The sequence below is a fragment of the Convolutriloba macropyga genome, chromosome 3 (assembly GCF_964194025.1).
Source record: "Convolutriloba macropyga chromosome 3, txConMacr16.3, whole genome shotgun sequence".
NCBI lineage: Eukaryota > Metazoa > Xenacoelomorpha > Acoela > Convolutidae > Convolutriloba > Convolutriloba macropyga.
This window is the reverse complement of record NC_134470.1, coordinates 14,666,828-14,685,070: the sequence shown is the minus strand read 5'-3', so window position 1 is coordinate 14,685,070 and position 18,243 is coordinate 14,666,828. Positions and strand designations below refer to the sequence as shown.

The 18,243-nt window shown below is 34.0% G+C and overlaps 1 protein-coding gene across 1 annotated transcript in view; it reads left to right on the top strand.

Annotated features, from left to right (window-relative positions):
* Positions 1-341: 341 nt before the first annotated feature.
* The window catches only part of LOC142336546 (uncharacterized), a gene marked incomplete at its 3' end in the record, with an annotated part of 51,358 nt that continues 33,456 nt past the window's right edge, over positions 342-18,243 (top strand). Inside the window, exon 1 of the mRNA XM_075385453.1 lies at positions 342-2,159. Coding sequence (XP_075241568.1) covers positions 2,033-2,159 — 127 coding nt within the window. The remainder of the gene's footprint in view (positions 2,160-18,243) is intronic.

Sequence of the window (18,243 nt, the reverse complement as noted above, 5' to 3'; positions counted from 1 at the left end):
CAACCAAAACTTTTCAACTTGGCGGTCTTGCTTCGTGGTGCTGTGTGTGTGTGTAAGCTTGTTTGGTGGTTATTGTCTGTAAATTCAGATGGTTTTAAGTATAAGTTTTGTCTGGACCAGTGAGATCGGCCGAATCTCCGGCGCTTTTTGTTCACCACATTTGTAGCTTTGCTCTCTCTTTCTGCTGCACACTTTTAGCTCCTGTTGGCAATTTAACGAAAGCTCTGAAGCGACGCGGCGGCGGAGTACTCAAATATTTGGTAAAATATTTTACCACCACTATTACTACTAGTACTACTACTTTTACCACTAATATTTACTACTACTAGTAGTAATACCATTACTCTTTACTTCTGCTGTTTAATTCTACCATTAGCTGCAGTGCAGTTTGTGCTGATTTGTGAAACTTAGTTTGAGAGCCGCAGTGCGGTTATTAACACAGCCATAAAAACTGATAAACGCAATATACCAGCATGCATTAGTTATATGATATATTATAAATTGGTGAGTACGCACTCACTTATAACCAAGTTAACACTTATCGCTACCAAGCGCATAACACCGCCCACCTAATTAATATACAACCTCCAAAAATCTCAAAAAATAAAATCTCATTTTTTCAATATTTTACAGCAGCAGGAGAAATTTTGAACGTGGAAAAAGAATATTTGTATATTTTTAACAAAATTTATTTCACTTTATTGATTCAAGTTATTAATTGTTTTAGCGCCGACAAGAAATGTTCTTCAACTCACAAATGAAATTACGGAGTTAATTATTTCCTTCTAATCGGTTATAATTAATTATAAAACCCGACCAATTTCTATTTATCTCCGAACGGTTTCCCTTGTCATTTCTGGTGGACAAAAGTTATGACCGATTGTGAGTTATAACCAACTAGTTAGTACAAATATTTGCAGTAATTACTTTGTTCTTGGGAGAGTTGCAAAAGTAACCGTTAGAGGTATAATAAAAATTATCATGAGTTCCTTTTGAAATTGTTTGTAATCAGTTATTTGTCTGAATCACAACCAAGAAACTGTGACGTGATAAGAGGTCAAGATAAACCCATCTCAAAGGTACTTTGTTTTATTATTGTTTAACTAATTAGGACTTTGCTAATCTCATTACTTTCCTGACATCAGTTAGTTTACGCTTTGTCTCGACACCTTTATTTTTATTACTTATAACTAAGTAGTTATAACAAGTTATAAACCATCATCGCACGGTCAATGTTTGTCAAGATTGTACATGTGAACACTTATTAATCGCCAATCATTGATTTAAATTGATTTGGGTTCAAACTTCTGAAAGGTAAAGTGATTTAGCATTACAACTTTTTGCATCTAACGTATAAAGCGAGCTCGACTTGGTGTCTGCCTTGGTGTTTGTTGGTCAAATAAACCGATTAAACTATTTTATCGTTCTATAAATACCACCTTTTCATATTATGCTATAGTAATTCGATTTGTTTCTCTTTAGCGACACACTTGAACGTACTACCCCCAGTTTTGTAAGGTACCCTCAAATCTCTTGGACAAATATTAGCTCAACACAACCCTAAATTGAAACTGTTTCGCCCACTTTTGCGTTTTGGGTTTTGATCTTGATTCTCTCTCACTCTCTTCGAGACTATAGAAGAAAAGCAACACGATCAAACATTACTAGTCGCTTATTCGCAGCGTGTTATTGCAGACATCACATCAACTTATACACTTTCATCTTATCTTGATCAGGAATTCTGGCTGCTCTTGTTTGTTTGTAAGCTTAAAAGAGAGGAATAAATGGTACTTTTTGGTTTTATTGCTGCCAATTTATCAATTAAACCCATTGCACGCTATTAATCCCGTAAACCCTTGTCAATTCTTCTACTTGTCCAATTTGAAAATTTGGCATTGGCAAGTCGACCTTTATTCTGATTCCGTTCATTTCAAATGTTTCGTGTCATTCAAAACGACATACTTTGAAGAAGACTTAGTTTATTTCGACAAATCGTAGTTGCATTGTTGATTTTGACGGATTGCAATTTCGAATGTCCTGGAACGTGGTCACATTTTGGCTTTTGGTGACGTTGGTGTCATTGGGAATCCAGGCGAGTCGAGGCGAGACGCAGATCGGGGATTTGTACCTGCGGGTCCTCGACACCCAGACATTAGTTGGTAAGTGTTGGTTAGCAATGAATTGATAAATCAAATGACCTTTTGCGTAAACTTGTAACCTTCGTAACATAAGCGCAGCAACATAAGCATTTAACACCAGAACCAGAGCAGACCGAATTAAATTTTACAATAGAATTTTTCGAGTTGGCAAATTATCTCAAATCGGTAGTCAAAATTTAATGTTCAATCCAAAGTTCTGAATTTTTTCTTTAAAAGGCCTTAGTTTATGATATTATGAACATTATTATGAAGAGGCAATTCTAATTTCCCAATTTTCCTGAACCGCAATTTACTTGGAAAGGTGAACTATACTTTTCGGGCAGCTTTTCGTTTAGTTACTTTTGACCGAGTGATATATTTCTCAAATAGACTTGTAAGTGGTATCGTTTTTTAATAAAACGTTTAACATTTTGATTACCTTTATAAAATTTTGCATTATTTGCTTCAAAGTTTAAAAACTTTTTACAAACCGTAGCCATATTTCGACCATCTCGGCGCTTTAATTTGTGTATTTTATTGACTTTTAAAAATGTATGCTAATCTTAAGTTTGTTTTAAGCATAGAGTGAATAGTTTGTCACGAATTGAAGACCTCGGTTATTAAAATACTCACCAGGAGAGAAAATATTACCGACATCAAATTATTTGCAAATTTTGTGCCACTTTAAAGTTTTATACATTTTTTTTGTTGCTTCATTTTGTTTAATTCATTGGAACCATATTAGAAATCACTAAAAACCTTTCGAGCAACTCCTGGTCATTGAACTTTAACCATTGATTTCTTAGGGCACAAAATTTTGCTTGTTTTTTAATGCTCTTATTGTGAACCATTCAAGGCCAGATTGAAAAATCCATCGCATAAAATGGAAAACTATAAATAAAAGTACCCACAATAAATAAGGAAAAAAATAGAGGCTGTACTTCTTTGCACCCCGACTTACTTAATTCCCTATCATCTAACTCCGTATATGTTCACCCACCAGTCATTTAACCCCCCAATTCAATCATCCCATATTCGGTTTAACACCGAATTTTTCAATTCTATTTCAGCATCTAAGTGAACAATCAGCGAAACTAAAGTTCGAGGGACTTAAATAACACAAAACTACTGCTCTTGCAGTTGTGTGAAATTGTAAAACGATGATGAGAGGGTTTTTTAAATTAACGTCTGTGATCCGAAAGATCGGTTAATAAATTGCGGTTAAATTTTGGAGAATAAAAGAACAGGTGTGAAGAAACAATACACCAAAAATAGAAATAGTGCTCCTACTTCAATATGATTGACGAGAGAGCGTTGCAGCCTTTACAAATACAACTTTGAGGCAGTTTAAAAATTATTTTGGAGTTCACTCAAAGAATTTTTACTGTTTTCTTAGAAAGTTAAAAAAACTAAAGTTTTCCCTTTCCAATGAGCTTTCCAATAAACATTTCCTTTCCAGTTAAAAATAATTTCCTGTCCAATTATTTTTTCAGCACCAGTTAATTTTTAAGCTCGGAAGTTAAAATATTGCTATATAATCAAAATTGTTAGGTCAAATTGCCAGTATTATTCTATTAAACAAGTTTAGACTTGTTTTACTTGTTTCAAAGTAATTGGCACATTTTGGTAATATCGGTAAATCGGTAATATGGCATGAATGTCTTTTTATCCAGATGATGATAATTTATCTGTTCAGTTGTTTAACTTAAGAGTGTGTAATTTCAAAATATCGCTGAACTTCAAGATGTTAAAAAATGAACTCTCTAGCTGCGGACTTAAAAAACTGTTGCGCAACAAAAAGCACGCAAATTATTATTAGTAGTGCTCCGCAACTTTTGTTGATTCTCAATTATCTCGTTCATTGGTGGTGCAGAAGTTTTCACAACATTTTTATTATAATTTTTGAAGACGGATACGCAATTTAAGATCTAGTTAATTGCGTTGTTATGTATTGCTTTCAGCCTGCAATTTTGTGCTTTTGAAGTAGTTGGTGAAATATAATTTTTGGTTTGGATTTTCATATTTCTATCTGATGTTTTTAGAGCAGTTATTACGTTTCCTAAGCCAATGAAACGAAGAAACTTTCATGTCACTTAATTTCATTCTTTTCTGCGAGTGCCCCTTTCTCACTGTTTTTTATCTTTCTTATCTTTTTGTGTATTTCTCGTGTTTTTGTGCTTAGTATTAGTTCTTCGAGAGGGTTTTCATTGTTTTTTTCTATCGTTGTTGGGAAATTCGATGTTCTGAAGTTACATTCATTACAAAAACTAAAGACTCATATCTTTTTTAAAAAGAAACACCCGTGCTAGATAATCTTCAAGCCGTATTACTTTGGTTAAAATGGTTTGACCGCTTTTTCTGGTCTTATGGTGAGGCTTGAACTATGACTTTTCTTTTTTTTTGTCTTCAATAGATTGTTTTAACTTTTAGGGTTTTTCAAATGCTTGCTATCAATAATGACAATTTTTTTCATTATTTGATGAGACGTAGATTTTCACTTCTTCTAATTTGCAGTAAATTTTCTTGTTTGTCATCCTAGTTTTCCAATTGAATTTTTGTTGAGCATATGTATGCTGTTTGAATGCAGTATAAAAAATTTGAGTTCTTGTTGGTTCAAAAAATACTGTCTATTTAATTATTTTCTTGAAGCTATTTATTTAATGCCAGTATAATTCCACCTGGTTTCTTACTAAAAGCATTACACAAAAAAGCAAAACCTATTAGATATATTAAAAATGAATTCTAATTGGGAACAATTAATTGAGCTTAAGACTGTTTTGTTCAGACTTAGTATCCTTCCCGAAGTAGCCGCGATTAAATGGCTAAACTAAACAATCCATAAGCACAGCAGTCTTACACTTCAATTACCCCATTCAAAGCGGCATGGATTATCCCCCACTTCCCCTGCACACACTTTGTTTGTACCGATTTCCTAATCAGACCCAGATTGCGCTTTTATATACGAATTAACCACACCTGTCTGGGGAGAACGTGATGTGAAAGTAATTAGGGCGGCATATCCTGCTTTGAGTGAGCTATAAAGGAAAAGTAGACTCTGTACCAAATATGAGAGAGAGAGAGAGAAAACACAATTTCATTTTCTACCGATTATTCTGTGAAGACAGAACACAGTGAATGGAAAAAGATAGAGAGCTTGAAATTCAAATTATCACTATTTTTCTGCAGACTAAATCGATATTCCTTATAAATCTCTATCTATGCTGGTTGGCCTTGAACATAATTTTTTGCAATATGCTCTACACCCCAATACTATATGGTGCACTTCAATATTGTACACAATTTTTTCGGATGTTTCACGAAATTACTTCATGTTAATGAATTTTTTTCCGGCTCAGATTCTTTGTTTTTTTTTTTAGAAAAAATGTTGGCATGGTGAAATTTAGTACAATGGATTGTTTTCATAACCATCGTCGTTAAGATTGGCAGTTAATTGCATACGGCAACAGCTTTATTCAAAATAATTAAGAAACGGCAGCTTCTGACACCACTTATTTTCCCCTCTTTTCGTAAAACTTCGCAAAAAAAATAGCAGTTTGGTTAAGTAAAATAATTTCAGTTTCTATTAGATTTTTTTTTTAAAAAAAGCATATCCTGGTTTCTCAGAACAATTGCGTTCGTTATTGCAACATAATGTATATACACAATAAGTTTTAATTTTTGTTTATTCGTGTCAGATATCTGAAGTGTGAATACGAAAAGGTACATTAGGTAACTTTTAGAAGGAATTCAGCAATATCTCCGGCATGCACGCCCATAATTTTTACGTTTGATATATTTTTTCAGCACTGTATAACATAAGAATAAGCCTAAATAAACTTAATTATATAACTGAATAATCATAGAGAATATCATGAAAAACGTACAGAAGATGAATGATCATGAACGTACAAAAAAAATGAAAAAAAGGCAACGGATAGGCTCAAGTTTGTCAGTTAAATGAGATGAAGCAGTCAACAAAAAAGCTCATTAATTAGCTGAGATATCTGAAAGTCATTGTAAATGGGCTTATAAGAACACTATTCGCATCTGATGAAATAAAACATCGCCGAAAATTAGGTTCAACTGCAGCAGCCACATCGAATTTTTACAAAGGAAGACCATGTACACAAAATTCCCTGTTTTGCGCACAACACACATGAAGACACATATAATTATATATATATATATATATATATATATATATATATATATATATATATATATATATATATATATATACAAAGCACTCACTGCTGTAAAAAACTATGTACAAAAGAAACGAAACCCATTGAAAAAAATGTCTTTCAAATTATTTTTCCATTAAAAAGACTAACTAATGAAAAGCTCAGATTTTTTTCGAATACCTTGCAAGCCATCTCACCTTACAAATTTTTGCATCAGGATTATATTACTTGTCGAATATAAAATTCACTAACTGATAATTATCCAAAATTTAACAGTATTTAATTTTATTTTAGATTTAAGAGATTTCTTGTGGTGATGCATTGGGTGTCAGCTGTAATAATGCTCTGTCGTTTGAGATTGTTGTACAGTTGAGTTTATCTATACGACAATGAGTATCTTTTGATTGTTGTTTTATATAAAGGGTCTTTCACGAGCTGCATATTTATGGATCGAGTAGCTCGAGATGGATCTTCAAAACAAATCAATTTTTAGAGCAATTTTTTAGAATGTAAACTGTTTGTTGAGGGGGGTGAAATTCAGGAATTCGTGTATTTGCATTGCATATACCGCGAGAAAATCATTTTTGATGAAAGCTCGCGAAGACGAATTGCGCAGTTTTCTGAAGAAAATCAGTTGAACTTTTTTCTCAATTAAATGCATTCAATTTAACGAGGAAAGAATGCAGTAGCCGTACAACAGGATGCCATACTGTATAATGGAGCTGACGTTGGTTAGACTGTAGTTCAGCAGTTGTTTTCGAGGAACTTAATGCCTTAGATTTGAATCATTGCGACATTGATTACTAAGTTTTTTGACACCATTCAGGGGACCATTCATGATGTTTGTATGAAATCAAGGGAGTTGTAAGTGACCGTTGTGACTATTTGCAGGAGGGAACAAGTTGATAAGGCTCTACATGAAGAATATTGGTTGCAGTTTGTATTCGACTTCTGTTATTTGTCTAATTAAGTTGAATTTTCCGAGACTATGAAGCATTTATTGTGTTGCTGAGAATCCTTTGGTTACTAAAAACCCAAACCGATATACATGAACTATTATGACAGTAATTGAAAAAAAAATATTTTTCAGCTTATTTCAAATTATTCATATTTTTGTGTAGAACGGTTAAATTTTCTCTACAATCTTTCCTCAGCTTTCAGCTGATTTAGCTTATCTGATTTAGTTTTTTTAATGCATTCAAATCATTTCATAACTTGTGCCCATTTTACTCATTTTCTCTCTTCTTAGTTTTTTTTCAACCTCAATAAAATTTAACCTCATTTTCTTTTATTTAAAATTTTGATTGGTGAATTTTTTTATGTTTAAGTAATTGGGATTTGCTTAACTGAATAGCACCAGCTCTACTAAAGGAGGAATTGAGAGCAGTATATGCCTGATTATTTTTTTATTTGATGAAGTCCAGCTATATGTGCTTAATTGAAAATTTAACGCTCCAATTAGACTAAATTATTAACTATTTAATATTTGTCATAACTTTGTAGAGCAATTGTTGATGTTTTGCATAAAAGTAATATTTTGTTGACGAGCATTTTTGTGAAAATTGGCGAAGATGAGTGGCTACTCCGACCAGTCATTTAATTATTCCGTGCCATTAACTTTCTAACACGATCAGCTTTTTTTTCTAATAAAACAGAAGACCTTTCAGTTGAAAAGTAGAGAATGGTGTCTGAAATGAGAGCAAAAACAATGAAAACTTTTTTATTAACCTTCAGTGCTTTAGACAGTATTTGAACAAACTAGAGGATTTAATAAGCTTAAATTGTTTTAATCGCCTGCCCCGTCTGCAAGTGTTTTTTATTAATGTTTAAAGTGTGTTATGACAGCTTCATAATTTTTATAGCTGAGTTAATTTCAATAAGTGTATTGTTTCTTGTTTCGTTTTTTTCATGTTTGCGATAAATTAAAGGAATTTATCGCTGCTATCTTAATTTTTAAACGATTTTTGTAACATGATCTTTTTAGTATGAACTACCTCAACTTTATGAAGGTCGACTAATTCATCCGTGACCGAATCTAAACCTATTTGTATATTTATGCAAGATGCTTATTTGAGGATGTCATTTTTCATTTTTGTTTTTGTTCCCAGTTTTGTTTCGAACCAGTTGTTCTGCTCGTGTTTTTTCTTGGCATTTTTGGCGCACATATTGGCGCCAATTTCCCTTGGAAAGCAAACAAATAAACATACATAGGATGTGACTTTTTCTTTAGGCGGAGAAATGCAAAAATGGTAGAAAAAATGTTAATTTTTATCCGAATCGTTTTTGTGTGATAAGTATCTGCTCAGTAAACATGAAAAAAATGAGTATCATTGTTTTTTTTCTAATTTATCTTTCGAATATTATCACGACAAAGATATACTTCTTATTCTAGTATTCTAAATCAGAAATGGCCTTTTTCTAAAGAATAAATGTGGTGGACTTAGTACAAGCGAGTGAACAGAGTAAGGGGAGAGTCAAGTGAACAAGCAAGGGGGTGGGGGGGGGGGGGGGTTGTGAACAAGAGAGTCAACAGAGTAAGGGGGCGAGTCAGGTATGGCTAGCGAAAGCAACGATAAATTGGGGCTGAAAAGTCGAGTTTGGCAACTTTCGTTGCACGCCCAGTCACGCTTAATGGACGTGAATAGATTTACCTGTCAGGTCATATATGGACCAGCTCAATGCTTTTTGGTCTTCCCCTGGGTGAGTGAGAAATGGAAGGGGGTGGAGGGGGAAAACTGGGGAAGGGGTGCTTTCAAATTTGCACCTTGTCAGGGCGCGAGGCTATGAGTGACAAGCCAACAATTGGGCCTTTATCCCACGTCCGCAGATTGGAAAGGGAGAGAGGGAGGCAAAAGAGGAAAGAATGGAAGGAAAAACGATGGAAAAATATGGTAAGAAGGGGGAGGGTTAGAGACCAAGAAAAAGAGGTATGGTAGTGAAAAGGAGGCGGGCAGGCAGTTGTAATCTTTCTCTCTTTTGGAAGCAAAATCGAGATAGCTGTCTTAGCAATGCCACGCCACGCTTCAAAATCGATCTGATTTCTTCAGATTGTATTTTAGGGCAAAATTCACCCCCGCGTCGAGCCAGGATTTGCTAATGAGCGAATATCGATTAGGATTAAAATAGAAATTTGAAAGAAGAAGCTATATTGTTCAATATCTCTTTGTTGGCCGCCCGAATACAAATTTAATTTCCGTTTTCCTAAAAGTGTGGCCTTGTTTCAGTTCAGACTTGCTGTGAACTAAACATCTCCAACAATTTTTTCAGATAAAAAATCTAATTTAATTGAGAACATTAACCTACAAATCATTCTCCATCCTTATGTTTCAAAACTTTCACTTTTTATGTAAAAAAATAAGCAGTTTATAAAGAAGAAAGAACTAATAAAAAAGATATCAAAAGCATGTGTGCCTAGATTTAAAACAAAAAAAGGATATGGCAAGATTCATGATGTCAAACAAAATTATTGCTGGATTTAAAACAAAAAAACGAGAAGAGACAAATTATTTCACATCTTTTGTTGTTATAACTAAAAGCAATCTCTTATGATGCAAGCCTGATACAAACTTTGAAACCTAGTGACTTTTCCGCGCATGAAAAGTAAGTGCCGCGTTCTGCAAAACTAACTTGAAGAATTGCTCTAAACTAACTTGAAGAATTGCTCTTCAGACAGAGAAAGTAAAGCAAGCATAGTAGACGCTTTGAGCTTTTGTCGTTTCTGGAAAATTTTATACTGAAGCGTTTTCATCTACAAAAGAGTATCACTAAACCTATGTAATGAGCACAAAAACTTTGATCTGAAGAATTCTTCTCCTTTAATTAATCATTTTCCTTTAAGTTCTTCATCTTGAAAATTTGATCACTATAATGGAAATGAAAGATTCAAAAAATATTTAAAATTAATGAGCTGAAAATTGCCGTTTTGCTGAAGCTTTTGCACCGTATTTGCAATATTTTAATAAATTTTTATATCACTATTCTACAACTTGGTCCACTTTTTGTAGCATGTGTCATGGAAACAGAACTATTTATTTAAAAAAAAACGTGACAGCCTTTTCTTTAACACATTAATATTTCAGAGTTTTTAAAAACTGCTGCAATTTTTGGATTTTTTTCCGTTTGTGCCCACCCAGTTTATTGGGTGCCTGTTATTTGCATCCCCAGACGCACATGCTATATTTTTTTATAATGACTTGCTGTGTAATGGCACGTGCTCTGTACGTACTGGGGAAGAGGCACAGACGGAAATGATCCCAATGTTAAATGACAACGCTTCAAAATGTTTGTTTCTACCGTTTGAAGGATTTCTCATAGGCGAGTTGCAATTGTGAACAAAATTGTTCATTTTTAGGTAAAATATTTGCAATCAGCTTACGTTGACCGGATGATAAACGAACTTAGAACAATCAGATAAATTTTTCTTTTTTTAAAGATTTTTTTTCAATGATGATAATAAACAGCCATTATAGATATCATTTGTCAATCAACTGAATAGCAAATTTTGAAACGAAATAGGTCAACCAAGATCTGTGCTCAGCTGTTTTTCTGTGCTCGTCTTTTCCCATTTCAACTTTGCTTGTGAGTGTTGATGCACTTCTGGTTGATGGTTTTCTCATTTTTTGCTGCGACTGACTAATTCATTTAATGGCACATTTTTTTTCACGTCAAGACAAAGAGTGTTATCGACTCCAAAACTATGGCTAGCAACGTCTGAGCAGAGATATAAACTCTTTGGCAACAATGTGGGCACATGAATTAATTGTTACTTTACTTTTTGAGTTTGGTATACAAATCTTTAATAAAATTATTGAGAATCAGCGCTTTGTTGAAGGAAAATTAAATACAAAATTGGTTCTCCTGTATATAAATATATATATATATATTTATATATATATATATATATATATATATATATATATATATATGAATATATATATATATATATATATATATTATATATATATATATATATATGCATGTATGTATGCAAGTTTGTATATATATATATATATATATATATATGTAGTATATATATATATATATATATATATATATATATATATACATATATAGTATATATATATATACATTTATATAAATATATATAAATCAATTTGTATATTTTATATATTTTTATTAAATGTTTGCTAAAATTATTGAGAATCAGCGCTTTGTTGAAGGAAAATTAAATACAAAATTGGTTCTCCTGTATATATATATATATATATATATATATATTTATATATATATATATATATATATATATATATATGAATATATATATATATATATATATATATATATATATGCATGTATGTATGCAAGTTTGTATATATATATATATATATATATATATATATATGTAGTATATATATATATATATACATATATAGTATATATATATATATATATATAAATATAAATATATATAAATCAATTTGTATATTTTATATATTTTTATTAAATGTTTGCTGTTTGCATTTATCTTGTGTTATAAGTTTTCCAATATTAATCCGCTAACGCCCAATATTAATCTCCTGACATTCTTTTATATGAAGCGGAACATTAGATTATATCATCTACGTGTCCTTTGCATAACCTGATTTGGCAGATGCCCATTGTTAAAATAAATCTGCTCAGAATTTTTTCTTTGATTTTTTTTTTCGTTTTCTTGGGAAAAGGAATTACCTGTCAGAATCCTATTAACGATTAAACCATGAAAATCAGAACTTCGTTTCATCTTGTTGGATACCGCCAGAGTATTCATAAGAATAGTGGTTCAAAAAAACCAACCGTAAATGGAATTTATAAACTTTTTGTCGGTGCTCAAAATATGTGTACATTCAAGTATTGAGACGTTTTGATTTTCTTTCCGAGCTCAACAGGATGGTTTGCGCGTTTTGCTTTTGTACGAAATACTTGAAAAAAATACTTGTTTCGTAAGAATCTGGCAAAGAAATTGGCTATCTGGAAGGAATGTGAGTGGAAAATACTTATATTGAAAGAAACTGCCAGAAAAATGTGCTTCCTGATGGAAACTGCCAGAAATTTCTACATGAATCTTCCAGAATCTGCCATATTCCTACAAAATAACCATCCCGTACCACAAGGGTATATATGTTTGATTCTTAAGGCTGATATTAACCAACTTGCAACCCTATGGATTAATTGTAAGCGTCAGGCACGTGTGTTAGTTTGGGCTCGGAAACGAGCTTCAGAAACGTCCCAGGTTGAGCTGCAATCCGGAAGTGACCTCTGATCAGACAGTGCCAGACGAAAGTTAACTCTGATCAAATCATCGCAGGCCAAAGTATCCTCTGATCATACTAAAGAGCGCTAAGTGCGCTCGGTACTGTCTCTGATCAGACCTTTCCAGACGGAAAGGACCTCTGATCAGACCAAAATCAGACCATTGCCCAGACGATTGCGCGACCATGGCCCAGTCCAAACCCAGACCATCGTCCAGACGATTGTGCGCTCAAAAGTCACTCCTGATCAGACTATTGTGCGCTCGAAATCCCCTCACCGCACAAACTTTGTTATAATGTATTCATTTCATACAAAATGATGTTTGCATTATTAAATACATCTAAAAGAAGACCATTTTAAAGGTATTATTGCTAAAGAAAAGATACCCCAACTGCTGATAAAAATTTATTTAGTATACATTAGTGCATATTTCGAACTCAATGGATGAATTTAGACAGCTTTCCATATAAAACATCGTATTCTAAAGTCAAACAAAATTTTCTTGTAAGGGGACTGGCATATTCTATCAGCTGGACTCCCTTGGTTCTGATCAAAGGCATCAGACTCTAGATGTGTCTCTGATCAGAATGCTGCTTTTGTTGCCTATTGGCAGAGCCAACATCTCTTGGTAAAAAAAAACAAAAAATCAAAAAAAAATCCACTCGAAATGGCCTCTGATCAGACTAATGTGCGCTTGAATCCGCCTCTGATCAGACCATTACCATCCTGAAGTGACCTTTTATCTTACCATTCCCAGACCGAAGTCACCTCTGATCATACCAGACCGAATTGACCCAGACCGAAGTGACCTCTGATCATACCATCCCCAGACCGAAGTGACCTCTAATCATACCATCCCCAGACCGAAGTGACCCCTGATCATACCATCCCCAGACCGAAGTGACCTCTGATCATACCATCCCCAGACCGAAGTAACCTCTGATTATACCGGCCCCAGACCGAAGTGGCCTCTGATCATACTATTGTGCGCTCAAACCAAATCCCAGACACTGTAATTTTGGTCTGTGAACACACCGTGTGCGTTGGACTTGGTCTGATCAGAGGTCACTTCCGGATGGCACCTCAACCTGGGGTTGAATCGAAATTATTTGCTGGTTTTTGGCGATATAAGAGCTGAATCTGTAATAGTCGAAAGATCAAGTAATCAGAAGCATTATCATTATAGCTATGCATTTGATTTGAGATGTGCATCAGTGATATTTTAAGGAAGTTAACTCAGCTGAGTCGACAAGAACAGCTTGGAACTGCGATGAGATCAAATGGAGGCAATTTGGAGAGCTTACTTCACTTTTTTTTGTTGTGATAAATTTTACCAGAAACAAAAATCGATCCCTATTTTTGCTGCAAACTGTTTTAACTACAAGTGTGACCCAGCTTTTATAACAAAGTTCTTGCTTCTTGCTGAAATTTGTGCTTTCTGGTAATCTTTAATAAGTTTTCTTTATTCTCTATTTTTGTTTAAATGCTTAAATTATTTTATTGTAATAACTTGAGTTTCCGCTAGCTGATAAGCTCAAATTGGAGACAGAATGGTACCTTGCTGAGACGCCGAATAATAGCCATCAAACCTCTGTCTGGACTTTTGGGCGCTAGTTGGCCTGCAATTTGTCATTCTTCTGAAAATGCAAAATTCCACAGTACGGATAAATGTTTTTCTGCCGTCTGAGACAACTATAGTTTTTCTTTGAAAAATTGAACTTAAATTTAGCAGTCCCTTCAGGTGGTTGGGGTTTTTTAGCTCTATTTTATTGTGGTTAAGTGCTTTCAAAATTTACCCATTCTTATGAAAATTGCTCCACCTAATGATTTAGTGATTAAATTGAGGCACTTGCAAAACAAAGTGGGTGGGTCCTAAAATCATTCCTGGATTTTTCTAGCTTATTTTTTCCACCATTCTTGGCAAATAATGAACTGAATAAGTTCCCTAATCTACGAATGAGAAGCAAAATGACAGCAAGTGACCGTCGGGGTGATTTTTATACTCGAGTTGGCTAAAACCAACAGTAAACAGCGTTGTGTTTACTATTGATTTTACCACAGATTAGCACCCTTTCTCAAATAACCCCGTCCATAGTTATCCCTCCTCTGCCCCTAAATTACCCACCCTCAAATCAGGGATAAGAAAGGAAAATAGGCCCCCGCCTAACTCTCCCAAACGTGAGAACAGTTGGTCTCACTTGACGAGGGGATTGAAGTGTATAGAACCCAAAAATCATTAATGGGCTCGGCAAGATCACTGCTGCTATGAGACAATTTTAGGGTTCAATTAGTCTAATGGTCATCTAGTCGATTCTCACAATCAATACTTTTTACCTTTGAATTTTTTATTATTTAAATTGTTTGTTCGTAAAAAAACAATTACAGTGCACACATCGTTCGTTGTTAGCATTAAAATTAAAACTTGGAATAGTTTTTAATCTAATTCTACTTTAAAAAGTGCAAGAAATTCATATATAAGCTAAAATAAGTTCACATTTAAAAAAAAATTACATTGGTTAAATTCAACCTTGAGAGTACTTTTTCAGGCACTGATTGCTATTTTTGGTCAGAATATGTAAAGATTAAATCGGCAACCTTTGGTATTCAGTATTCAATTATATTCAACTCAATAATTGTGTGGTGAAATGAAAACTTAATCCCTGTGAAAATAAAGACTTAATGCGCACAAGAGATTATCAGGTTATGCTGAGTTGCTTTTAGGTTCAATGAACTTTTCACCCCTGATGAACATGTAGGACACTTTCATCAAGGGCACTTTACTGCAAACCGAAGTGCAGAACATCGAAAACCACATCTTAAGTATTCTTGCAACAGTTTTTGCAAATAAGCAAGATTAATTTTTTTTAATAACTGTTGATTTTCAGATCTCTTGATTTTTAAACTAAAATTTCGATTTACATTGCACACTAATGTGCAAAATTGATTTCAATGTTTGTTTTTATTTAAATTCTACTCTTTGCTTTTTCATGTTTCAATTTTTTCGGCTTCTGGAGCCCTTGAAGGGACATTACACTTTCATCATTTTCATTTGATAATTTGGACCCCCCCCCCCCGTCCATTGAATTCATTCCGATCCAATGCAAGCCAGCCCAATCGTCTAGAGGGTTTCTGAGGCGTTAATTTAATATCTCGCCCCACAATAAAGCCCCAGTGCTCTTACGCACTTGAGGACCCAAGGGTTCCGGGGTTTATTTGCACAGGGTAAACTTACCCGGATAGGTATAAAGGAACGCTTTCGTGCTGATTGTGTGGAATACATTTGGAGGCCTATATCCACACATTAAGTTAAAGCAAATCGAAATGTTGGTTAAATATTTAGCCAGCCGTTGCAAACCTAGTTTTCAGTTTAAATAGGGAAAATTGGGGAAAATTTGTACATTTTTGATACAAGGTGAACTTGCGTGTTCTGATACTGTTCTAGCACTATCTGAAAAGATTTATGGGTCGTACTTTGAGAATGACGGTGCAATTAAAATCCAGACGGAAAAACTGTTTTCAACTTCGAGTTGAACGCCCCCTTGTTATAAAAGCACTTACAATTCTGGGAAAGTTGTATTTTTCCCTCATTTCAAAGAATGTTCCATGTCACGATATCGACGTTACTCTAGCGCGGAATTACTAATAAAACATATTTTCAGACCTGTTTTGGTGTGGAGTTTTTTTGAGATCATGTTGGTATGTGAGATCAATATTTGAGAGTAGGTAGGGGGTTTCAGGTAGGCTAGCTGTGTTATTGTAGTTGTTGCCCAGTAAAGAAGAGATTCATGTATAAATGCGTGTACTGATAAATAAGAAGGTGGAGCTTAATTCGTGGTAGGGCTCAAAAGAGTAAATATTATTTTAAAGGACAGGAGATATAGAAGAAGAGAGAAAGGGAAAGGTTTATTATGTACTTGGTAGTTGACTGGATTGTTTATGTCGCCTGGGTTCCCGGTTCAACTTCACTTGACGAAGGACGTCTTGCTCCGAGAGGGCCATAATTCATTCAGACTCAGTTTATACCACTTTTGTTCCTGGGAAAGGGGGAAATGGGAAGCAAATGGGAGAGAGAGAGAAAGTATGCAAGGTTTGGTTAATAATCAGAAGGTGGGGATATTAACTAAGGCTGGTTATAATAAAGCCGTGGTCAGTATAAACCAGGAGCAAACTCGCAAACTTAAACACGAAGTTCACTCCGGATTAGTTTTATGACTCGCATTTTTGATTTATGGCTAGAGTATGGCTGTGCCAGTGGTAAGACCAGATCATTACTCTGGTCGTGTGCCTTCCCTCCTCGTTTCATGTCCAGACGAGCCATAATTGGACCCATACAGCCCAACCACGCTCCAGTCTCCAAAATAAAAACATAGGGTCCCTGTTTAATCCAAAAGTGGACTTTTCTAATTAGCTTGATTAAATTGGAAAACAACAAACCCCTATCACTAATGATTTTCCCAACGCTTTCCATAAAATGTACTCAAGCATAATAAGCACCTTGATAGGTTATTATTTCACATGTCTAGCCACATGTATGATATATATTCTGAGGCCTGATTTGAGAAAGTTAATTAAACTTTCAAATCGAATAATAACAAACTGGGGTGTTATTCGAAGTTATTAACTTGGCTGACTAGCTTTCTAGTAAAGACTCTCCCGGCAATTGTCAATTAAAACCTCATGCCTCACTGGGTACCCACAATTCGCATGGACATATAAAACCTGAATTATGTCCCTCCCGAAAATCATGTATCTCCAATCCCCTCATGAAGGTCCTAGTCACCAAATTGTCACCAAACATTATCTACCTCTCTTTCTGTGACGCACCAATTATCATGTTTTATACAAAATGTTTTTGCCTCATTAAAATTATTTGCTGTATTTTCCTTCGCCAGACTTCATTTTTGTTAACCGTCAATTAGTGAAAAGGAGGAGATTAGGGAATACGAAAGATAAACAATTTTCAGATCAATTTTAGCTAAATTATACCATTAAAGGCGCACTTTAAATAAAGTAACATTCAAAAATTACAAAACCAGAGACAATCTGAGATGCTTTTTGAGACTTCTAAAAATCTTTGAGGAAAAAATTAGAGTCGAAAAGAACTTCGATTTTTCGCGCCTTATTCTTTGTTTCTCATTCATGACAGTAATACAAAATCAGAGGCAATTGCTTAATAATGCGGATTGAAATCTATTAAAACGAGGAATTGAGCTTTTGTAAACCTAATGATTTATCGAACTTAAGTTCTTTTAAATGCTTTCAAAAACTGGATAAATTAAACAACATGGTAAATTACAGTTAAAAAGTAATCAACTAGGAGAGAGAAGTTTTTATTTGATTAGATAAAATCCAGAGGGCACTGTGGTTCCAGCAAAAATGACTGATTTTTATAGAGCAAACTTTTTTAACATCTCATTAAAAAGTATGAGAAGAGTGATATCGCACGGATCAAAGAATCAAAGATCATTTATAACGTCCTCATGGATTATTACAAAGTTTCTTTCATTTCACTACACAATGAGACAAAAGATATCATCACTATCAACATATATATTTATATAAGTACTATAGCCTATTTTTCCATTTTTGAAGCTAGTAAACATTTTTCAAATAATAACAAGCGACCACAATTAATACAATTTTTAAAACGAAAATTGCTTAGGTGATTTCAG